At 39.9% G+C, this 25398-nt stretch overlaps 1 protein-coding gene across 1 annotated transcript in view; it reads left to right on the forward strand.

The window, feature by feature from the left end:
* The window catches only part of Sesn3 (sestrin 3), a 58133-nt gene extending 33181 nt beyond the window's left edge, over positions 1-24952 (forward strand). Inside the window, exons 2-10 of the mRNA XM_027415132.2 lie at positions 1792-1857; positions 4424-4621; positions 6320-6502; positions 7482-7718; positions 8973-9147; positions 13580-13698; positions 14426-14616; positions 15545-15689; positions 17453-24952. Coding sequence (XP_027270933.1) covers positions 1792-1857; positions 4424-4621; positions 6320-6502; positions 7482-7718; positions 8973-9147; positions 13580-13698; positions 14426-14616; positions 15545-15689; positions 17453-17539 — 1401 coding nt within the window. The 3' untranslated portion in view covers positions 17540-24952. The remainder of the gene's footprint in view (positions 1-1791; positions 1858-4423; positions 4622-6319; positions 6503-7481; positions 7719-8972; positions 9148-13579; positions 13699-14425; positions 14617-15544; positions 15690-17452) is intronic.
* Positions 24953-25398: the final 446 nt, after the last annotated feature.

The raw sequence follows: 25398 nt of genomic DNA on the forward strand, positions 1-25398 counted from the left end.
TTTTTTTATTTTTATTATTTTTTATTTTAAAAACAATATTTTCTCATTTTACGTAACAATCCCAGTTCCCACTCCCTCCCTTCCTCCTGCTATTCCCTCCATCCTCCCTACCCCACCCTCCATCCACTCCTCAGCAAGGGTAAGGCTTTAAATGGGGAGTCAATTAACTCTGGTCCCTTACTTTGAGGCAGGACCAAGGCACTCCCCACCATATCTAGGCTGAGCAAGGTATCCCTCTAAAGAGAATGGGCTCTAAAAAGCCAGTTCAAACACTAGGGATAAATCCTGGTCCTACTGCCAATGGCTCCTCAGACTGCCCAAGCCACACAACTGTCACCCATATTCAGAAGGTCTAGTTTGGTCCTATGCAGGTTCCCCTACAGTCAGTCCAGAGTCAGTGAACTCCCACTAGCTCAGGTCAGCTGTTTCTGTGGATATCCCCAAAATGGTCTTCACCCTTTTGCTCATATTATCATTCTTCCCTCTTTTTGACAGGACTCTGGAAGCTCAGCCCAATGCTTAGCTATGGATCTCTGCAACTGCTTCCATCAGTTACTGGATGAAGGTTCTGTGATGATAACACAGTTGTTCATCAGTCTAATTACAGGGGAAGGCCAGATCAAGCACCCTCTCCAAGGATGCTATGGGTCTTAGCTGGGGTCATCCTTGTGTATTCCTGGGAATTTCCCTAATGCCAGGTTCCACGATAGCCCCATAAAGACTCCCTTAATCAAGATATCTCTTTCCTTGCTCACCCTCTCTGTCCTTCCCCATCTCGGACATCCCATTCCTTCCTGTTCTCCTCTCCCCTCCCATTCTTTCCCCCCCTCCAAATTTTCTCAGGAGATCTTGTCTATTTCCCCTTCCCAGGGGGATTCATGTATGTCTCAGGGTCCTCCTTGTTACCTAACTTCTCTGAGATCATGGACTATAGGCTAATTATCCTTTGTTTTACATCTGATATCCACTTATGAGTGAGTACATACCATGTTTGTCTTTCTGGGTCTGGGTTACTTCACTCAGGATGGCTTTTTTCCAGTTCCATTTATTTGTCTGCAAATTTCAAGATGTCATTGTTTTTTACTGCTGAGTGGTACTCCATTGTATAAATGTACCACATTTTCTTTATCCATTCTTCAGTTTAGGGGCATCTAGGTTGTTTCTAGGTTCTGGCTATTGCTAATAATGCTGCTATGAACATAGTTGAGCAAACATCCTTGTGGTATGAGTGTGCATGCTTTGGGTGTATGCCTAAGAGTGGAATTACTGGGTCTTGAGGTAGATTGATTCCCAATTTTCTGAGAAACTACAAAAAGCTGATTCTCAACTCAGAGTTACCTTTATCTTAGAAAATCAAGTGGTTATTTTCCTTCAGTCTTCCCCTGGCTAAGGGATTCAAGGGGCCTCCTTGTTTCTGCACTTAGGCTTGCCTGTGGAGAAGGAAGCAATCTCATTAGAATCTGCATGATTTATACAGAGAGACTTAAGCAAGAACAAAATATTAATAATCCTCAACAATGTCCTACTGTAGCAGTGTACTAACAGGTATAAATTTATTGTGCAGGTCAATGGTTTTCAATCGTGTAAACTATAGGCTAAAGTATGATGACTGTGGTAGACGTCTGTCTCTTTATCTCACATCCATACAACCAGTACTGCTCTGGATTTTCTTTGTCCTGGACCCCAAACTTCTTTGGGGTTACATAATTCTGTTGGCTTGCTGTAAATGTCCATCATTCAAGTTTTCTGGAAAGATCATCATAACACATTGAACTTTTCTTTTACAAACAGGATAAAAGAATTAGAGTGTCTCAACCCCTAACAAGAGGACCAAGTGCCTTTATCCCAGAGAAGGAAGTAAGTTCATTTGTGTTTAATACATTGTCTGGTCTGAAACTAACTCTAAAACCACATCCATTTTTTCATGCAAAAGTAGATGTGTTTTACTCTTTAATGTGTTATTCGTGTCACAAAAATGTGGAGTCGTCTTTTTCAAATTCACTAAGAAAGTCTGAAGGTTTTCAGATTTGAAGATACCAGCATTTCACAGTATTTGTATTGCACAATTGGGATAAAAAGATATTTTGAAATGAAATATGAGTATCCAGCTACACCTTTAAAAGACAAACAATGTCTTCATTACTGGTAGTTACTCTTTTTCTCATTTACAAGTTTGATTAACAGGATGCTACAGACTTCAACAATTGTGTGTCTTTGGTAAGGTTTTGTTAACAAATGGTAAGTGCAAGGCAGAGAGGCTGTCAGTGGTACAGAGTAAGGTTTGTGCCTATTTTGTTGGTAGACATCTTTGTGGATGATGACAGTGAGGTTAGGGTCTTTGTTATGCCTTTTGGCCACCATTAGGCTGAAAAACATTGTTGAGGGCTTACATGTCTGCTTAGGGAGTGCCCTGTACACATGGATTCATTGTCTCATAGCACTGTGCCCTGGTTGTGCACAGATGTCTTTGTGTGTGGATGTCTAGGATGGCACCCTTCACTTTCCTGTCCCTGCTTTAATGGCCTTCTCATTGAATCAAAACTAAAGTGACAATAGTATGCCTCCAGAGCTCAGAGGTGGCAGTTTCATGTACAAGAGTCACTGCTGTGCCTATGCCTGTTTGCCTGGTTGCCCAGGGCTGTACTGTGGGATGATGGCCTAATGCATATGACTGACCTCCCAAAGCATTTTTAGGATCTGTTGCAGCATATGAATCTAGTGATGCATTGTGAACCTCCTGTGAGGACTGAAAACTTCTAGAGAAAGCAAATAAAAAATAGTAAAATATTCTAGCCCTGATTATATTTGGGTTTGTATCCTATTGTTTTTTTTAACTATTAGCTCAGTCCCTCCATTTGACTGAACAGGGAAATGGGCAAATGAGAATACCCAGGGTTCCATAATTAGCTGCAGTGAAGTTGCCTTTTGTATTTATGCCAGTGTAACTAGCATTTCTTCACAGCTTCACTTTCACATATATTCCAGTTAAGATTAAGTCTTTATCCATAATCAGTCCCTTTGTATAATGTGTACCTCCCCAGGGGTAAAAGGAACTGTGAAGCCAGCTGTGAAGACAGCAGTTTGATGGGGTTGTCCTTCTGTATATATGTTTCTCTTATGGGTTGATGAATAAAACATTGTGTGGCTAGTGGCCAGACAGGAAGGATAGGTGGGGCTACCAGAGAAGGAGAATTCTGGGAAAGGTAGACAGAGTGAGCTCGCCAGAAAGAATCACAATGCTGCCGAAGGAGTAACAACATGCCAAGGCATTACATGGTAAGCCACAGCCTCGTGGCAATACATAGATTAATAGAAATGGGTTAATAATTAAGACAGAGCTAGCCATAAGAAACCCTAGTCACCAGCCATCAGATTTATAACTAATGTATCATCCGTGTGCTTCTTTGGGGCTGAGAAGGGTGGCAGGACCAGCCGGGACAAAGAACCTCATATAACAGCAGTTTGATGACTACAGTGTGAGTCTTTCAAGGACCATCAGTTTGTACTTAATGGGATCTAGTCAGACCACTTTGCTGTTAACTAGAGCACAAGGTTGAATTAAATCCAGAATCTCTTCCTAACCTCTAAACTGAGAAGCATGTTCATCTTACTTCTAAAGTATAGCTCTAAAACACAAATGAGAGCTAAGACAATGATGGGGTCACACTTAGTGCCCATCCATTCCCATAGAGCTGCATCTTTCCACACTCATTAACACACTCTTCACACCACCATGTGACATCACACTGGCATGGTGTACATGGCTGAATATTACCTATTTTGAAAAGCTTCTTTGGTCCCTAGATGGAGGATGTAAGTTCAGTTTTCATGCCTTGTTTTTAGTAATTACTATGATAGGCTTAAACTAGCAATGACAGGATCTAGTATCCATATTAATTTTCAACTAAAATTTTCCACAAGTCATCATATGTTCCTGTGTCTCTAAAAAAAAAAAAAAGATTTCACAAAGCTTTTAAAAATGTTGACTAGCAAAAACATCAAAGGATCAGATATTTGTTCAAAATAATATAATTAAATTTGTCAGTTGATGAGAGTAGGCTGCAAATTCATGTGACCAAATGCTGCTGAATTTGCCTCACTCCATTTGTGTGACAATGGCCAGGCAGCAGGCTCTGGAGTTTGCCTGCAAAGACAGATGGAGCTTTCTTTCCTCAGCTTTATAGCTGTGTGTTTAATGTTTGATAACTTACCATTTGTTGTTTAATAAATTGTGGTACCAAAGCCAAAACTGAATGGTACTTTCTCTTTTTAAATTTCTGTTTCTAGTATGAGCAACTGCATAATTTCAGTGTCTGTTAGCATCAAATGAATATGTATTTCTTCAGTAGAGGCAGAGTCCTTGTAAACCAAAACTGTCTTTACATCACAGTAGTCACAACATTCTCTGCTTCTTGATTATAAGGTTGTCCAAGCAAACACGGTGGATGAACGAACAAACTTTCTTGTGGAAGAGTACTCTACATCTGGTCGCCTGGACAACATCACACAGGTGATGGGCTTGCACACTCAGTACCTGGAGTCTTTCCTGAGGAGCCAGTTCTACATGCTGCGTATGGATGGCCCCCTTCCCCTCCCAGACAGGCACTACATTGCCATCATGGTAGGTGCTTACTTCCTGCCATTCCCTACTGTCATGAACTAGGTTTCACATATTCTGAGTCCCTTTTAAGGTGTGTGTTTGGGGGAAGGGTGTGGGTGAGTGGGCCTGTAACAGACTGTACATGTGTATGTGTGAAATGTGTGTGTGTGTGAATGTTGGGGGTGTGTGGGTTGGTGTGTATGTGAGTGTGTGAGGGAGACTGTATGTGTGGGATGTGTATGTGTGGGGGGTGAGTGTGTGCGTATATGGTTGTGTGTATGTATATGTAGAGGGGTATATGTGCATGTGTGTATGTATGTATGTATGTGTCTGTGTGTATGTATATGTGTGAGAGACTGCATGTACATGTGTGTATGTGTGCATATGCATATATGTATATGTGTGTAAGTGTGCAATATGTATGTTTATATGCATGTGTGTGCATGTGTGTGAAGCTGAGTATAGTTACATGGGACAAAGCTGAAGAACCCTCTGGCTTTTTGAATACCATATCCCTTGAATACATTCAGAGTTGCTTTAAGTCACTTAAAGTGTTTAGCATTTAACCTACAGTAGAGTTATTTTGCATACTTAGTTTCTTATGGTTAAAGATGGTTCTTAGGTCCTGAATAATCCTTACAGTTTTGCTATTATTCTTGGGATCTTCTTCTGCATAAGCTGATCAGGGGCATTTTCCTTAGTCATCTTATACAGGAAGATGATCCCTGGCCCTGGTGTGGGATAGGAAAAAAGTATCATTGTCACTAGTGACAGATCTGTATAAGAAAGGAATCACAGTGCTTCTAAGTATAGACTTTGTTATCTGCAAGTAGAGGACCAGGGAGGAGGCTGTGATGGAGGTCCTAGAGCAGTGAGAGGAAGGAAGAAGTTGTGTTCTACTTGGCCAGCCAGTGGGGAAGAGAGTGGGGGCATGAGCCCATGGCACTGTGTGGAAAGATAAAAGCAGCAGCCAGCAGTGCTGCCCTGGACTCAGGAGGTGAGTGTCACCAAGTACAAAGCAGCACTCTGTGCTTTCTGACATGAACTTGATGAACTGTGATTTTTAACAGAAGTTTTCAATGATGGTAAAGACTGTCAGCAGACTGACAATGGTCACTCATTAAGACAGCAGAGATACAGAGATGGGGAAGAATAAAACAGATTGTTATACAAGCAGCAGCCACAGAAGGGAGGGCAAAAGTACTTCACATGAATGTCCTATTGACAGCACTCTGCTGACATTGACTGCATAAGGAGAGGATCACCGTCTAAGCATGTCCCTGAGGTCAGATGTTGCTACTCCAGTTATCCCACAGGAGGGTAAGAGAAGTCTTCACATAAGCAAGAATCTGGATTAGGATACATGTTTCTAAGAAGTTCCTGAATTTCAAGTGGTACATACTGTATCTTCCCCATAGCAAAATTGCACCATGCCTGCACATTTCCTGAAAATAGCTAGAATAGTTGCAGGTCTGTGTGTACCAAACTCAGAAAGAAAGTGGTTGCTTCATATGACAGGCATTTGCTTTGAACTGCTTATCCACCTCATGTATTGATTCAAGAATCTACAACAACAGTGTTATAAGCATTTTTGAAGAAGGAGAATTTTGTGATAAAAGAGTTACTGAGTGAAAAATAATATTGGCTCCATCTAAATTACTTGCTTGTGGAAAGACCTGCTCGTGACTGTTCTCAGGAAACTCATTTTCTGTGTTTTAGGCTGCAGCCAGACACCAGTGTTCCTACCTAATAAACATGCATGTGGATGAATTTTTAAAGACTGGAGGGATTGCTGAGTGGCTGAATGGCTTGGAATATGTACCACAACGACTGAGAAATCTTAATGAAATTAACAAGCTGCTGGCACACCGGCCCTGGCTGATCACGAAAGAGCACATTCAGGTATTGGGTGTTTCTCTACAGGCTCTGAGTTACATTTGAAGCTTGAGAGTATTTTCTTAGCCTTATGCATATATGTATAAGGACTTAATTTTAAACACCTATATATTAGCAACTTGAGAAATAAGAGATGCTGTATTACATATAGAAAAGATAATTAGAAATTTGGTGGCTTTTATTTAAATGCAAATAAAAACTGATCCTTCTCAAGCGTTACTCATTGGCTTGAATTTGTGATGTGACTGGCTGTGAGAAAAGTTGGCTTCCGTTGTCAAAGAGATGAGAGATCCAAGTCTACTAGCATCAAGGATGCTTGGCTTCTGGCTGCTATTGTCAGTGATATGTGCCCTTTTGTTAATAAATTCTATAAAGTGGGGAGATCTGTGAGTTCTAAATCCTTTGCTAGTTCTAACATTTCATAATTTAAGATTCATAAAGAAATGGTTCTGTAAATCAAAAGTGACTTGCCAGCTAGTGTGGGAATTACTGGCCAGATTAAAAAAAAAAAAATAGGTATCTTCCTTCCTTCTGTCAGATGCAGTGCTGTCCAGCAGTGTTCAGCCAGGAGAAGCCTTCACCTCCATCTCAGACATCTGCTTATGAATGCACATGTAGTATGCCAATAATACATAAAAATGCCTTTTAGACAATTGTGCTGTTGTACCACATCTATGTAATTCGTCCAGTTTTTAAAGCAAGCACCTTGTTTCTATTTTTTTAATATTAGATTTTGGTAACTTCTGGACTCTGAAGAACAACATGGTTCTAGGTCTGTGTTCTGATTTTGTAGTGTGTTAGTTATAGGCGATGCCACCACATAATTATGTTGTGGGGCTTTGGTAGTTTGCACATTACATTGTGTGACCAAAGGCCTATCTGTAATGTGTGAAGCATTTTAAAAGAGGTTTTAATTTGCATTACAACAAGTGTATGAGTGAGTCTCTGGCTTCTATGTTGACCTTGGCTCACTATCTCATTTCAGAAACTTGTCAAAACTGGAGAGAATAATTGGTCACTGCCTGAGCTAGTGCACGCCGTGGTCCTCCTGGCTCACTATCATGCTTTGGCCAGCTTTGTTTTTGGTAGTGGCATCAACCCTGAGAGAGAGCCGGGAATCTCCAATGGATTCAGACTAATCTCGGTGAACAGCTTCTGCGTCTGTGATCTGGCTAATGACAACAGCATTGAGAACACATCCCTTGCAGGCAGCAACTTTGGGGTTCGTTCTCAGTTATTTCTCTTGGGACCTTATTGATATTATCTAGAGAGTTTTCACTGTGACCAGATAGGATATTAAGTAGTTGAAAGATGCTTTTAGCACTGTAAAAGTTTCATCAGTACCTGAAGTTTTAACTTTTTTTTTTTTAACTTTTGGGCTTTATTATATGGTATCTTTGCCCACCAACACCTGAAATTTTAAGTTGTTATTACTCTGGGATTCCTGGCAGCCCCATTTGTGATCTCCATGTAAAAGTTGAAGACACTACAACTAGGAAGACTCTAAACTTTCTTCTTTAAACACACACCTGTATTTACAGAGTTTACCTTTTCACTGATAGTGAAAAATCAGACTGAATTTATCACTAAACTTACTTTATTTTTCTCTTCTTCAATGTCCTTCTAGATATTTCACTGCCCAGATGACTTCTTGGCCTTAACTTCTTGGCATACATGATGTCTACACCCTTCTTTGGATTTCCTACACTTTCTTGGCACCTTAAGCAAAGATATATCATTAGAAACAACAAAAACTGAGTATTGATACATTCAGTATCACAGGCCTTTAAAATGAGACCCATGCACAGCAGAGCTCAGAATGCTGCATCTGTCTGTAGGATGCTGGAAAACTAAGGAAAACGTATCATTTTTCAGTACATTACAATTTACTATGTACCAAACACTAGAATTCTATATTTCAACACACACACACACACACACACACACACACACACACACACACACACACACCTATAATCTTTTTATATTTATAACTGAGGCAGACTCATACACCTGAAAATATTTGAATATGTCATATAATTGCTGTGGAGTTAATAAAAAACTCAGGGTATTTTTAAATAACTTCAATGAAATGTTAGTCACATACCACCCAATTTGCCCATTGAAAGGGTACAACCAAATAGTTGTGAGGATGATCATTTGGCAACAATAAAATTTAGGATGTTATTACAGTATAAAAAGCAACTCCATAACCATTAGCATCATACCCAGGTCCTCTTCCCCCATGCCTAGCCCAAAGCAGTCACTCGTCTACCTTCTGTCTCTATATACCTGCCTACCCTTGCCACATTTGAAATATTTCTGCCAATTAAAAGTTCACATCATTTGACCAGCATCTCTGCTGCAGCCTAAATAACTGCCCTCTGTGTGTACTATAGTGGAGGTGGAGGAGGAGGAGGGGCTTCCTAGAGCAGTTTGCAGTGCCATAACACCAACATTGTCACGTTCTTTCCAGATTGTGGATTCACTAGGTGAGCTAGAAGCCTTAATGGAAAGGATGAAGAGGCTTCAGGAAGACAGGGGAGATGAAGAGACGACTAGGGAAGAAATGACCACACGTTTTGAGAAGGAAAAGAAAGAAAGTCTCTTTGTGGTTCCTGGAGAGAGTTTCCATTCATTTCCTCACTCAGGTGCGCTCTTTCTTGCTTTTGGCTAGTTGTTCAAAGACCATTAGCCGCCAGCCTTTAGTATTTTCCATGCAGTTCCATAAAGATGAATCTGCTGTCATCTTTCTTTTGCCCCATGCACTTATGCTTCATCACAGTGGGGTGCATTCTGAGAAACCTGCAGCTATGCACTCACACACACCTAGAAGCTGCTGCAGCATCTGAACATAGAGAGTATGCAGCTGTTGCCAGCAGAACATGGCATGATACTCAACAGTACAGCTTGATCAGTGAAAGAGGTGTGTTCAACAATAACATGGGAAGCACAGACAGCAAATACATTAAATTAGTAGCTCTGTTTTTGTGTAGCATCACAGTACATGCTATGTGGCTGGCAGAGCACTAGGTCCATTCATAGGGTTGTCACCACAAATGTGAAATGACTGAGACTGCAATATGTTAGCTGTAGTGTCACAGGCAGTAAGAATTTTCTAGATCCAGTATCATTTTGAGAAACCACCTTCATATATGCATTCAGTCTTTGACTAATGTGTTATTACACAACACATGGCTATCACTAATCCTGAGACAAATTTTAGGGTTGTTGTCCTCATTCTGTGCTGGATACATATTTAAAGCAGGTCAGTTGCTGAGGTCAGTAAGATGGCTCAGCAGTACTTGTCACCAAACCTGACATTTGGAGTTTGATCCTGCGACCCACAGGGTGAAAGGCAAGAACTTAACTCCTGCAGGCTTTCATTTAAGTTCCATACATCCTCCCTGGTATGCACACACCTACACACCTACACCTACACACACACACACACACACACACACACACACACACCACTTGAAAAATACAGAGAACAAGTAGAAGTAAAGGAAAGTAATGTAGTAGCTATGTTAATACCGCAGTGGGGAAGCCTTGCTGGTAGGGAAAGGCAGACAATGCTATTAGAGTTAATATCCATTTACCCTAACATTTTTAGTTTCTGTAAGATCACTGGAGCTTTCAAAATGTAAATATTTTACTTCTTAGGTTGTTTTGAAATAATAGAAAGATATATTTAGGTTCCAAGTAGACTTCTTTTTTCTTTTCAAGACAGGGTTTCTCTGTGTGGCCCTGGCTGTCCTAGAATTCACTCCATAGACCAGGCTGACCATGAACTCAGAAACCTGCTGGGAGTATAGGTGTATGCTGCCACAACTTCTTGAACCCTTACACAGACTACTTGAAAAGAATTTTTAACTAAAAAATCTTGAACCTATTTCAAAATTAATATCCAATTTAAAATATTTTTCAGATTATTAGTGTATTATCTGTGTATGTACACACACATACACACACACACACACACACACACACACACATATATATATATATGTGTGTGTGTGTGTGTGTGTGTGTGTGTGTGTATGCAACATGTGTATGTGTGCATGTGTCTGGTACCAGAGGAGGTCAGAAGAAGACCTTGGATCCCCTGGAACTGGAGTTTCAGGTGGGTGGGAACTGCCTTATGGGTGCTGGGAACTGAACCCAGGTCCTTAGAGAGAAAAACAAGTGCTCTTAATAGCTTATCCCTCTCTCCAGCTCCTACATTCTGATTTAAATAAATAGGCCAAATCATATAGCACTCATTCCATTGTATTAAATATTTTTACTATTAACCATACCAGTACCAAATTTGCCAACTATAGAAAGATAGTATAGAAAAATGATCCTGTACAGTGACTAATCAAGTTTCAGATAGATAGATACACACACATATACATACACACACATACATACATACATGCATACAAATATATTTATCAATTTTAGAATGAAAGTAGAAATTAATTTTTTCATATTTAAAGAAAGAATTAATATGACAAAGCTCCCAGATTCCATATAGGGAAGGACTCTTGAGAATCTTTTAATCCTGAAGAAAATTCATGTTTATTGTATTAGTTTATGTTATCTTTATGAGAAAATCACTTCATTACTATAATGGAGTGTCTTATATCTCACATTACTAACTACTTAGCTATTGAAATTGTATCTATACAGTCATAATAGAGAGATCCTGACTCAAAAAACAAACAAAAACAAAACCCCCCAGAAATTGTATATATGTGTATGTAAAATGCTGTTTTCTTTCAGTACACAGTTAGGTATTTGTTTAGGTAAAATCAGAATTAATTTTAGATTGGTGATCACCAGAGTAGTAATTTTTCAAGGTAAATCTAGAAAGAAAGGTGTCTATCAGTTCTTTGTGACTCTTACAAATACTGAGATGGTCAGGTAATGCAGAGCTGCTGTATTAGACATCAGCCTGGATTGGCTGTGGCCCCATAAATCCAGGAAGACACCAAGGTACTACAGTCACTTTTGAGGGAACCCTTAACCTTAAACACCTCATATGATGCTCTACTTCCTCAGGTCTGGCATTTCCAATGTGGACATTGGAAGAACACTTAAGACCCAAATATAGTAAACTATAAGTAGTCGAGGGACTTTTGTATATCCCTTTTCATGGACAGATTGCTTAGGAAACGGGACTTGTCTAATGCTACTTCTATGTTAGGAGATTTTTCCTGGGATCCACCTTTATATGGTTACTTACTATTTGTTTTGAAATTAAAATGTTTAGAACTGTATATGAACAAAACAAAAACTAATATCAAAGGCAAAGAAAGTCCTGTGACAGTCAAGTCCAGTGTTAGCATTTGCAAATTAATTCAGTGGCACATGGGCCAAGGAATCTGACAGTTCAGCACCACAGTTATTCTTGGTTGGATTTTACTTTGCAACCCTCAAAACTCTAGTTTTCCTAGTAGGCTCATCAGGCTGTGATTGTACTTTAACCTATGTTTTGTCATTTGATTCTGGTGAGATGGGATGGATGCTCTGAAGATGCCATTACTGTGCTAATGTTAATTTGAATGGATTCTGAACTGTATGAGAGTCGGTGGCTACGAGTTTGTATTACACATAAGCCCTCATTCAGGGCATTCTTCATAGAGGAAAACTACTTAAAAGCTTTAGATGGCAAGGGGACAGAGCTCCTGGGTGGAGTATTTGCCCCATATGTACATGACCTCGCACTGAAGAAAGAAGAAAAGACAAGAAAAAAGAAAAGCTTCAGATCAGAAATAATAGTTACTTGTTTCCTAAGTGGATTTTTCTTTTTAATATAATAAATTAAAGAAAAACATGGCTGTTAGAGTACAGCATTACACCTGCCATGCAGGAAAGTACTCAGCAGATGTCAGTTCTTCTTTGCCTGCCTGAGTAATGAAGGGTTAGAATTCAATGTTACTTGTTCCACATTGTGTGGCCTAGGAATTTGATCCTCTCTGCTGTTCTTATGCAGCCTGAAGTCAGTCAATGGCTCCAACTTAAAGATAAAAAGGAGACCTTTTCTTACTAGAATATTCATGTACAGTCTTTCAGGAGAATTTATATGACTGTTGCTCAAACTCTTAAACTTTTTACCTAGTTTTTTATTAAAGACTGAATTAATTTAACATTAATTAGACTACTTACAAAGAACTTATTCCTTGCATAGGAACTACATTTTTATTTTGAGAATGGTATGTTCATTTATGGAATAAAGAAAAACAAAGTTTTAAAAAAAAACAGTGTTTATTCACTGTTACATAGTTGAAATCAGGGAGGGTAAAGACACTAAAGACAATAATCTAAAAACAGTGAGTTAGGAGAAAATTATTTTCAGCTTAAAATAGTGTACACTAAGCATTTACAGTTTCTCAGTAGAGGGTTTTCACCATCAAGCATGCATAACTATTGTAAATAGCAGCATTGCCTCCCTGGTGGTCCTGTACTCTGGGGCAATGCCCTGACCACAGCCTCAGCAGTTCTCTTGACAGGAGTGTTCTGCTCCTACATGCATGTTCAGGCTGTGGTGATTGTTCGCCAATGCACAGAGAGGCTGGCCGGGCACTTGGAAGGCCCCTTGTCTTGGGACTCCATGCCTCATTTCTTGACTGGTTTGCCTTCTGGAAGCTAATAGTGAACTAAAGTGAAGGAATTTTTGCTGCTAAAATGTAATCAGGTATAATTTTAAAAGACGTGTCTTCAAACTCAGTCATCCTTCTCTTTCCCCATAACCTACTTTATCCCCTTGAAAAGATCAAACAAGCTTTAAATCTTAGATTCACAAGCCTTATCTTCTGTTTCTAAATTAGTAAATATGACATACTGATCTTTTGTTACCATTGTTTAAATATTTCAATTTAGTTGGTTTTTTTTCTACATAACTATAATTAAATCTTAATGCCCAATATTTGGTAAGGAAATTGTATTTAGAACATCACCAATAGGTATTTTATGTGAATATAAACCATGTAGTCAACACTGTCACTTTTGAAAACCTAAAGAGTGGAGGGAACTGGGGTTTAGGCTCATTGTCTTAGCTGTGTAAGTATCCTGAATGCCTTCATTGTCCCTTAGATTTTGAAGATGACACTATCATAACAGCTGATGTCTCTCGATACATCGAAGACCCAGGTTTTGGGTATGAGGACTTCGCCAGGCGAGGAGAAGAGCATTTACCAACATTCCGAGCCCAGGTACACAGAGCTTTTAACTTAGAGAAACTGGAGAGGATTGCCCTTCAAAGGGATAACTGTTAAAATGTAAATAAAGTTTCTTCTAAAGTGGCCAAAAGACATTTTGATAGTATCTTAAAACTTTTTATCTAACCAGGTTTTCAATCCAGTCTATTTGATATTCTCATAGGAAAGTAATTACTTCAATATATTCATCCTTAGGAAGTTAGTGGGAAACAGTATGCTTGGTTTAATTGCCTGCATTATGCTAGATAGTTACATATATTCATGCCCTTCTTGGAGGGGTAGGGAAGAAATCAAGCAATTATGATGATGTCTATAATAAGGCATTTTGAGATTTGACTACACTAGTAGTTTGTACTTTAGGACCAGCCTCCCACAGTACAATGGGACTCTGGGGGACTGGAGTTAAATTCAGACTCCTGCATGCCTGAATAAGTTTGGAGACATAGCAATAGTCAAAAACTTGTGGATCCTTTCAGATAAAGTATCATGTGCATAGCACCTGTCCAGAGGAGGTGGCCAGAGTTCATCACAAACATGCCAAGCCCTAGACCCTATGAGACAACACCCTGGCTCTGCACTCTGCAACCTGACAGAATTCTTGTTACTGAGTTGGAAATAACCCCCACTAACTTTCAATAGTTTTATTTTATTTTTAAAATAAAAAAAATGGAGGGTTCAACAGAATGCCCATTTTGTAAGTGGACAATTTTTCTGCATCCAGGACTACACCTGGGAAAATCACGGGTTCTCACTGGTGAACAGACTTTACTCTGACATTGGGCATCTCCTGGATGAGAAGTTTCGAATGGTCTACAGTCTCACCTACAACACAATGGCCACCCATGAGGATGTTGACACGACCACGCTACGCAGAGCATTGTTCAACTACGTTCACTGTATGTTTGGAATCAGGTATGTTCACTATGCAGACAATTTTATATATTTCTGAGTGGAAATTGAAGCATTAGTTTTATTTATAGCCTGTTTGTGAGTACATCTTTCTTGGGGGGAAATGCCACCTAAAATCAAAAAATGGCCAAACCCTAAACATGATCTCTTTCTCACATGGCTTTGGATTTTGGAGTATTCCGAATTTTGGTTTTAAGGCTGTTTTTCTGCTCCATTGTTCTGAAGTATCACCTGACTCGTTACAATGTGTTAGATTCGGGGTTTTCATCCTCTTCCAGGTAACATCTGACTAGCCTTTATTGGCTGGCCTAACTTGCTGATTCAATACCTTCTAGTACTTTCTAAAATGCATCTCTCAGAGAACACCTGCCTGCCTTGTTTAAAATCATAGCTCAATCCTCTCAAGCTGCAAATCCATTTTTTCTTTTCTTTCTTTTTTGGTTTTGGTTTTTGTTTTCTGTTTTTTGTTTATTTGGTTGGTTTTTGTTCTTTCTTTTTTTTAGATTTTTGGAGACAGGGTTTCTCTGTATAGCCCTAGCTGTTCTGGAACTCACTCTGTAGACCAGGCTGGCCTGGAACTCTCATTGTTTTTGGTTTCTGAAGACAGGGTTTCTCTGTGTAGCCCTGGATATTCTTGAACTTACTCTGTAGACCAAGCTGGCCACGAAATCGGAGATCTGCCTACTTCTGCCTCTGGACTGCCACCATCCAGTCCATTTTTCTCTAAATAGTGATCACCACCTGCAAACTGTATGTTTGCTTTGTAATTTTTCTCTTTTATACCTTAAAAGAGTTTAACCTCTGTGACAATGGAGTTTTTCCTACAGTTTCACTACAGAATCCGAGTAACGGAAAGGGTGTATGACATCATTGAACAGCAAGGTCTAAGCAGGGAAATTTGAGTTTCACACCACAGTGCTGTCACTCACAGGTATGATGACTATGATTATGGGGAAGTTAACCAGTTACTTGAACGGAGCCTGAAGGTTTACATCAAGACAGTGACCTGCTACCCTGAAAGAACCACAAAGCGCATGTATGACAGCTATTGGCGGCAGTTCACACACTCAGAGAAGGTCAGTGTCATCAAACCTCAAAGACATGTTCAGCATGACATTTTCAGTCACGAAACAGGGAGGGTGGTATTAATAAATTGGTCCTGTTGAACTAACTGTTATTGTTCATATGCTATTAATCTAAAGGATATTGACTGTTCCTGAAACTTCAGATGTGTGCTCTAACATGGTATATGTTTTCGTCAAGGTTTCTATTGCTGTAATAAACACCATGATGAAAAGCACCTTTGGGAAGAAGGGCTTATTTCAGCTTACAGCTCTCAGGTCACACGGGTCATAGCTGGAACCTGGAAGAAAGGGAACACTGCTTGCTTCCTTGCTCAGCCTGCTTTCTGATAGCACCCAAGACATGCTCAAGGGTAGCACCACCTGAAGTGAAGTGCACCATGCGCATCTGTTATCAACCAAGATGCCCTACAGACTTGCCCACAGACCAATCCTATGGAGGCATTTTCTCAGTTAAGATTCCTTCTCCCCAGATGAACCTACCTTCTGTCAAGTTGGCATAAAAACTAGCCAGCACAGTGTGTAACATTAATTTTAGCATCAGCCTTTAAAAGGTTGGATCTAAATACCAATAAATTTACCATTCTAACTATTAAAAACCCATAGGAAGCAGTGCTCGTTAGAATTATACCCAGCCTTGAAGGCACTGCCATTTAGAAACTCTTGGTAGCCACCAAAGACAACAAAAGTTTCTTATTGTAATTCAGTATTTTGCCTTAGAGTGAAGAACCTGTGAGCCAAATGTTTTGTTATATAAGAATATCTGTGTTTATGAATTATTATTTAGATTAGAAGCTAGAGAGTGTTAAGAATCTTTACCAACATTATAGCTTTAGGTTCTAGGCCTTTGAAGCATTGAATCTAAGATCTCCTTCATACTACCATGTTCAAGCTGTAGGTAAGAAACTACTTCTGGGGGTTCTAACAGTCCCCAGTGAAGTGTATGACCTTGACAAAGTATGTTATAGCTTCACTTCTAAATCATTTTTGAAGTGTAAAGTTAGTCATCCACTAGGCATATTACCCATTTCATCTTCAGCCTCAGTGCATCTTTGTGCTATTTTATGTTTGCAATAGATTTCCTCCCTTTAGAGACTGCCTGTTCTCATCAAGAGAATACATCCAACAACACATTCAAGTGATAGGAAGGTATGACAACAACTCCATGGTAGAACATTTCCCTGAGGTCTGTTTAGAAAGTGTAGAGGTTTTTCCCAGAAAGGTACCCTGAGATTTTATCAGAGTCTGTGTAAGAGGTGGTGGGCTGGGGCTGGAGAGATGGCTCAGAGGTTAAGAGCACTGACTGCTCTTCCAGAGGTCCTAAGTTCAATTCCCAGCAACCACATGGTGGCTCACAACCATCCATTATGAGATCTGGTGCCCTCTTCTGGTGTGTAGATATACATGGAAGCAGAATGTTGTATACATAATAAATAAATAAAATCTTAAAAAGAAAAAAAGAAGTGGTGGGCTTCTGGTGGGATCAAGCTTAGTTGAGCTTTACTCTAGGGCTTAAAGTTAATGCTGGTAGTATATTTTGAACTTTACTTTTTAATTTAAAATTTTAAATGCTAAGAATATATTTCTAATTTAAATTTACTATCCACAATGCAATTTTGAATGTTCATCATATATACGTGCATACCCAGGCCTATTCATAGTATCTGGATACACATAACCTGTGTGGTGCCTGAAAGCCGCTACGGATTCTTGCACTGTGCTGTGTAATTACTGAGCCAATGCTCTTTGGTTTCCAGGTCCACGTGAATCTGCTTCTGATGGAAGCTCGGATGCAAGCTGAGCTGCTTTACGCCCTGCGTGCCATAACTAGGCACCTGACCTGAAGCGCCCCCAGGAGCGTGCCAGCATGTGTCAGGGCCTCTCACACAGGACTCTTCTTCAGAACTTGTTTGTGAAGCGGCCTCAGCAGTTATTCAGTTCCCTAGTGTCCAAGTTTAGCTGTCGGGGTCCTTTGTTTTTGTTTTTGTTTTTGTTTTGTTTTGTTAGTGTTGTTAGGGTTTGATTGGGGGGGGTTGTTTGTTTGGTTTTTTTTTTCTGGCTGTAATGTGCAATGGTGTGTTTTATATTTCTCAATGCTTAACATTGCTAACAATTGCAAAAGTAACCCTGACGAGCACTACTTTACATTGCTTAGAGTTGGATTTTGGATCTGACCATAAATCATGAACTGGTTTGTTAATGCTTCACTTCAGGACTTTGGAGTTCATGTGTATTATTTTTCTTTACTTTAAAAAAAAATAAGGAAAAAGTGCTTACCATCTGCTCAAGAAGTTGTTTTTCAGAATCAACATTCAGGAAAGAATGGTGTCCTCTACGGCTCTGAAATGCCCACTTGTGCCCTGAGTCTGGGAAAAACATGTGCTGCTGAACCAAGCTGCTCCTGGGATACACCTGTGTCCCCAGGGGACAATCAGGCACTATTCTGTTTTTGTTTTTCTAATTGTTTTCTTACACTGCTATTGGCAATAACGTGAAATGTGATACAGACATCGTCCATAATTTAATGTGAAATTAATTATGATCAATTCAAAAGCATGCTACTGAAATGCCAAATTCAGCTACTTTCTTTGTCTTCTAAAACAGAGGCCTCATTTTCCCACATGGCTGCCTGTGTGGCAGTGGACTTAGGCACAGTTTCCTGAGTCCTGCACTGTGGTCCTCCGTCATGTCTAGTAGCTGGTGGCCACGGTGCTGCTTACACTTGGCACACACAAACCCACACCAGATAACCCCGACCAAATGTCTCTTTGCACCTTCTCCTTTTCTGAGAGTTAAGGAAGGCTAGTTAACATGCCCCTGTTTTTTCCTGTTACACTATTGGAAATTATTTGACATGATTTTCTTCTTCTAGTAGATTAAGTCATTTGTTATTCAAAGGTAACAATTGTGTTTCTGTGCATTAATGTGATTGAGCAACAACAAAACAGTGCAATGTTTTTAAAAATCAACTCAACTTCTCCCTATCATGTCACTGCAGAAGTGTCCTTTTAAACAGAGCCATAAAGAAATGATCTTCAAATTTCTTTATTGTGCTTGGTGTTTTTCAGTTTTACCTTGCTGAGGTTGACCCATGATTTCACCATGCCAAAGCATTCATTCCCCAGAAAAATCTGTTTGGACAACTAGTTTTAAAATAAGAAATGCATTGTCATAGGGGAGAAAAAAAGGCCGCCAAAAAGTCACACTTTTGCATCAATTTGTGTTGTTTGATTAGACTATCTTCAGAGAGCACAACCTTATGTGTTTATAGCTTTAATTTGCATTATGTTAATGAACCAGTGAAGTGCCTAGAGAGCTGCTACAGCACCCAGAGGACTCAGCTGCACGGCTTAAGCACCTTACTCAATGAAAGGTGACTTGTATTTTACACATACATGCTAACGTCGAACATACCTGTCTCTCTCTCATAGTAAGTCATCCGGGAGCTCCCACAGAACGCTCACTAAGGGTTTCCCTGTTATGTGGGTGTATTTTTTCTCTTATGAAAGAGTTGTGGGCTGGTATTCTGTTAGACTGTCCTGTCTGCCGTCCTTTTCTGGGATGTTAGCTCCTTTTGCTTAGCACTGTTCTAGAGAGGAGAACAGCAATGGCTACAGAGCAGTCAGCATAGGTAGTTCTGTGTTTTTAGACTCCAGGATCTTGTTTAAATCCTCCATGTGAGGAAGAAGTCACTAGGATTTTGAAGACAGGGTGACTCCTTTAGAGACTGTTGAGAGAGCTTGTGCCAGACTCTCTGTGTTCTGTTTGTTGTGTGCACTGCGTTCATCATCTTCTTTAGATATATATGAACTACAAGGAAAGTATTTAGAGGAATGGCAAAAGACAGGTGGTGGCATAAATGGCCATGTGTGCTTTCCCCAATTTTAAGGCTTCCGAATTTAGGATATAGTTTATTATTGCATTTTTTAAATGATAGAAAACTGTTTCATTTCATAGCCCCATGTTTTTGTTCAGGTAAACAGACTAAGAGGAGAAATTCAGATCCCTGAAAAAGCTTTAAACCAAAAGGGAAAGCGGTCACTTTTTGATTTTGGTTTTGTGTTGCCCCTTAAATGTAAGTAGAGATTGGACTGTGGAAATATTAGTGCCTTTAATAGATATCTCTCCTCGAAAAACTTCCTTTTAGTTCAACAGACCAATCAATAATCAGAAAAAACAAGTTGACTTGGAACCATGAATAAAAACACAGCAATGTATTTATGAACCTCAGTGAACCGGCCTCAAAAACTTGGTTTGTGAAGGTGGCCCCACCTCCATGCTACAGATGCACCCAGCATTCCCAGCTTGAATGCTGCTGTAAGAGTTGCCTGTCAACCCACTTCATCCAGTACAAACTTGAAATTTTGATGCGGTTTTCCAGGGTGGCATTTCTTTTCAGAGTATTGACTTTACAATGTAGTAATTTATAGTGTAGCTTTTTATACTGAAATGTGATATTTTTCAAAGGAGCTATCTGACTCAGTCGGTGTAATAACAGAGCCTGTGGTAAGCTGAGCTACACCCAGGGCTCACATTGTGCCAAACAGAAGCAAGTGTGTGAGTGTGTGGGAAGAGCACATCTGAGTGGGAAGCCCTCAACTCCTTGCTCCTTGTGTTAAAATCAGCCTGATAACCCTGATGGACATGCTGGAATAATGTTGTCCAATATGGAATTTCACATTTGCCAGCATCTGTGCTAATTCTTAATTTCTCAGCTCACTATCAGAAACATCAAGGAAACCAGACATGGTGGCACATACCTGTAATCCTAATACATGGAAGCCTGAGGCATGAGGATGGTGGTTTTGAGTCCAGCCTGGGCTACATAGTGAGTTCAAGGCCAGTTTGAGCTACATAGTGACACCTTGTCTCAAAAATTAAAAAAGAGAGAAAAAGAAATATGTAAGCACCCTCACACATGAAAGTGGGTCTGATCTTCAACCCACTTGACTGTGGGAGTGGTCAGAGTGCTCTGATGCTGCCCTGGAAGTGGCTTCCTCAGGCAGACTCAGGCTACTCTGATGGAAAAAGGCTTTTGAGGTGGACTACTTTTAAAAATAAGTACCTTGTCTCAGTCCAAGGAATAATCAGGAGTAGCTGACATGGAGTCCTGGGTGTAGCCTTGGCCTTTTGAACCAGTTTTAAACCCAGTAATAGCACAGCTGTACAGGGCTATTTTTAAAAGAGAAAACTCAAGTAAGATTTATATAAAGGTCATGTAAAATTTGAACCAGACACCTATTTTGTTTGTGTTGTGTCTGTTAAAGATTCTACATCATTCTAAAATCTAATGGATATCATCCAGGGAAGTACTTCCTCCCGCACCTCAGAAGGTTTTGCTAATCCAAAATCATAGAATTTTATGCCTCACCAAAGTAAATTTATCAGCAAACAGTTATAGATTGACTACTACTTAAAATAGTCATCACTTCCAGTGGCAAGTGCATGTCTGTATAATGGCAAGGCTCCTTTAAACTGTAAGATAAGGACAAAGAATAAATCCAATGTGCCATAGAAATGGTATGTGCTGCAACAGGCAAATGAGGCTTTTACTTGGTGTTGTGTTTAAGGACAATTAGAAATCACCACTCTCATTCTCTGCAAAACAGACCATTTTGCATGGAATAAAAAACATGCAAGATGATCCACCCACATATGCAGTATATAAGCATTCTTAGTGGTACCTCACCAGCAAACAGAAAGGCAATCCTCAGAAAAGGGCACAGTAAGCCACATGTCCATGCAGTTGGAACCAGTTGTATCTGGCCATCATTGTGCACTGTTCCCTACTGTACCTCTGCCTCTGAAGACTCAGATGCAGGCTCACTGTTTCCTTGCAGCAGGCCATAACATGAGTGTATCCTGTCAGTTCACAGAGCATTAACCCACACATCTGCAGCTTATTCCACTGCTAAACTGGCCCCATCAACAGTACCTGCTTAGGGAAGACCAAGAATAGAAAAGGCTGGTGTGAAGTGGGTCTGGAGTGGAAGTGTGCACCAAGGCTGAGCCCTGTGAGGAAGAAAAGTTTCCAGGAACACTTGGAACACAGAGCTGAGATTCTGGCTGTCCTTGGCACATGCACCTGCTATACAGGTGGGAGCTCCCACCAGCCTTCATCCACCCTTTCCTGCCTTTTTCTTCCTCCAAGTGCCTCAGCCACCACTCACACTTCTCCCCTCCCCACGCCTGTCTGTGTCGAACATCACCAGCGACCTGCTGAGCATCCAGTATGTCTTTTTCTCTGTATGTCTTCCCCCATCATTAAAAATATGGCTTTCCCAAACCCCCTTCCAGTCTCTCCATTATCCATCTATTTTTTTTTTTTTTTGCCTTGGACACCTTACAAGATATATCACAGCATCCATTCTGTCCTGCCCACCCCCTGCTGTTCATACCCTCTTCCCAGCTGCCAAAATATCTTATTCTCCTCTACCTCATCCCCAAAGAGCCTATAAATTCAGAGCACCCAGCCTTCTCATGTGTTCATTCTCTGTTGTTCAGTAATACTACTCCATATTTTAAATAAATCATAAAACATTTGCCTTCTATCAAAGTAGGAACCTTTATATTTATACATGATACAGAAATTGAACTATTTCTACCATGCAGAATTTAACATTTAGCAAGAATTCAAAGTGATTGAATTTCTAGCCTAACTTGGTCCCAATTAGATGGTAAATACTGGTAATAGTCCCAGTTGCTTGAATGCAGAGTTAGAATTCTCCCACACTCCGGATGAGCCTCTAAGTCTTCAGTGGGACACAGAATCCCTGGCAGCAAATGAACAGTATGTTGTCATCCATTTCATTGGTGGTGTTTGGGCCCGAAAACACATTCTTCATAGAAGGACATCTGATAAAAGGTATTTGTTTAGAGGGTCAGATTGGATCACATTAGCCTATTTGCTGTGCAATGTAGATAAAAATCCCACAAAACCAAGTACAAGAGTATTTGACTCAATTAACTAAGCTTCTAATCCCAATCCTCCCCTGTTATCACTGGAAGAAAAGCTACTTTGTGGGATAAGAAGGACATGTATTGGCTTGAGTCTTGCCCCCCAAGTTGTTCTTTGTATATGCCCAGATAGTGTCATTGAGGAGGAGGACATTACACTGCTTCTTCCCTACAGCCAGGCTCCTAACAGGAGCCATATGCCCACATAGAGATGGTGAGCGGTCCTGTTTGGGAGTGTAGATCTGAGATCTCTGATGATCCTCAGATGTTTCCACCCCAGACACAAGCACCCTATTTGCAATGCCCGATTAATGCATTTAAGGACCCAAGAGTGCAGAAGGGAACCTAGTTAGGCAATGACCTGGTGGCTTAAAGTGGTACATAATGAAGTATTTATTTAGCTTTAACTGAATTAGGTCTGCACTGCCATGAAGTACAGAATGAATTGAAAGCATGTGGAAACACTTAAGGTAATCCAGCATGTGCCACAAAGTAGCCTATAGAATGAGCACCCCACTTTATAGTACATAGGACCCCTAACATTAAAAATTGAAATATGATAAATATAACTTTGGTATGTAAAATTTTGCTAAAACTGTTTATTTCTTACTTCAAGTAACCTCTTAAAATGAATGTATCATTTCTACAGAAAGAATGTTAAAAGAGAGTCTGTGAAATGTTGCTCATGGGTACCACTGAGTTAAATGTACACATTATATCCAGAAGAAACCTGATTTCCTCATTGATCTTTACAAACTTTAACTGAGTCTGATAAAAGAACAAAAGGTAGGATGAAGGAAATGTATCAGGTGAGTGGCCAAGGATTTTCCTTTGCAAAGCAGAGACATCTTTCCTGAATCTCACTGGTTTCCCAAAATAGAAGCTGAGTTGAATGGTACCCTGTCCACCAAGGAAAGTGATCCATACTTTACAACTAGTATAAACATTTCTTTTGTATTTAGATGTCTCTGCAGAGAGAGAAAGTAGAAATTTTTCCTATCTCTTTCTTGTCACATTGACTCTTTTAATCCAAAACAAGATGGACCTGAAAGCAAGTACCAGGCCACTTGGCATCTTCTCCTTACTAATTGAATAGGTGCACAGAGTCTGGGCAAAGTAAACCAGAGCCCTGTCAGGCCACCCTGGAAATATGACCTCGCCACTTGGCTTACCTCCTTCAAACCTGAAAGAAACATCCCTCCCATGGAAGAACTGGATGTAGCTTTTAACTATGAAATAGGAGTTGAACTTGAAAATCCTTCTGAATCCTGTTTGTGCAAGGCAGCTGCATAATGAATGTATCCATGAAGACTGTAGCTGAATTGCACGAGTCAGATGCCAACTTCATGACTTTCCATGTAGACATCATCTTCTTACGTTGTGAATGATGTATGTAGCATGCTGTGAAGCATCTGTTCTAGTTCTTAATTCATCAGTATTAATACAGAGTTACCCTTGCGTTCCTTGGTACTTTATATTCAATGTAATCAGAAGCTGTGATTTTTTGCCTTCGTAGTCCTGTGCTTTGTTGCTGTATTTTCCTTATGAAGCACGTGACTTGGGACTCATGTAAGGTGGATAACATGATCTTGAAGACTGCTATACACACACACACACACACACACACACACGTCTCTTACTCTGTATGGTTTTAAGTTAGGATAAGCTTTCTCCAATAGACTATTGATGCAGGTTAGGGTCCACAAGTTCACTGTCAAGTGGCAGCATCCTCTTTATAGTTTCAAGTCTGAAAATAGCAAGTTTTATCGACAGCCACTTCACCCTTGTTCTAACAGAGCAGACCCTCTGTAGATATAGACTGTGGTGGTTATCGATAACGCCCTCCACATGCATTAGCAGTTCTGGAGATGACAGAACCCATGAGAGCTTCTTGTATGTATAAGTAGGCTTGGTTTTTGTCTGTATGTTTCTAACTTGACAGTTCTGACTAAAGCTGAACCAAACGGGCCAGCTTGTGTGTAGTACCCTCGTGCTTTAATGCCTCTCTTCTTGTTCTGCTGTTGTTATTTTTGTTTTTTGAGGGATGGGTAATATTATTTGAACAGATAAAGAAGGAACTGTTAGTGAATCAAGACAAACACATCTGAAATAAAGGAACTGTGTATTAACATGTTAACAATTCATAACTGCACTTTTTATGACATTTTGAAAATCTATTTATAGGTACAAAACAATGGGTTTTGTTAAACTGTATCACGTTTATACCTGCAGAATTTATTTCATTGTTATTAGTAGGAATTTTATTGGTTCAATAAAATTGGCAAAACTTATCCTGCTTTCTTTCATTACTTACAGTGAAGAATATTCTCACCTTAATTTGCATCTGCCTGATGACTGAACCATGAGCTCTGGGATATGTGAGGGTTGTGGAAAACAATGTCTTGGTTTTGAGTCTCACTCTCTTATCTCTTGATCTTCAGTAGCATAAGTTGTTCAGAATGTAGAACTACTGTTACTCAGAAAAGGCATGTCGGTGTTACTTGTGTGTCTTATTGCCAATATCATCATTAGAATGGGGAAGGGATGCTGAACACAGGGTCAGAACTGTTTAAAACCCATTTTTGTTATATTCTGCTATCTTTGGGGCATTGAGAGTAATCTAATCTCTATGGATTCTGATTTTCACACCTAGCATGAGAGAAGTAGTACCTATCTGAAACATTTTTTGGTGAATCGGGTGGTGTGCACTGGTTTCTTTGCATATCCAGCTCAGATGTGAACTTGA

The sequence above is a fragment of the Cricetulus griseus genome, chromosome 4 (assembly GCF_003668045.3).
Source record: "Cricetulus griseus strain 17A/GY chromosome 4, alternate assembly CriGri-PICRH-1.0, whole genome shotgun sequence".
NCBI classification, from domain to species: Eukaryota; Metazoa; Chordata; class Mammalia; order Rodentia; family Cricetidae; genus Cricetulus; species Cricetulus griseus.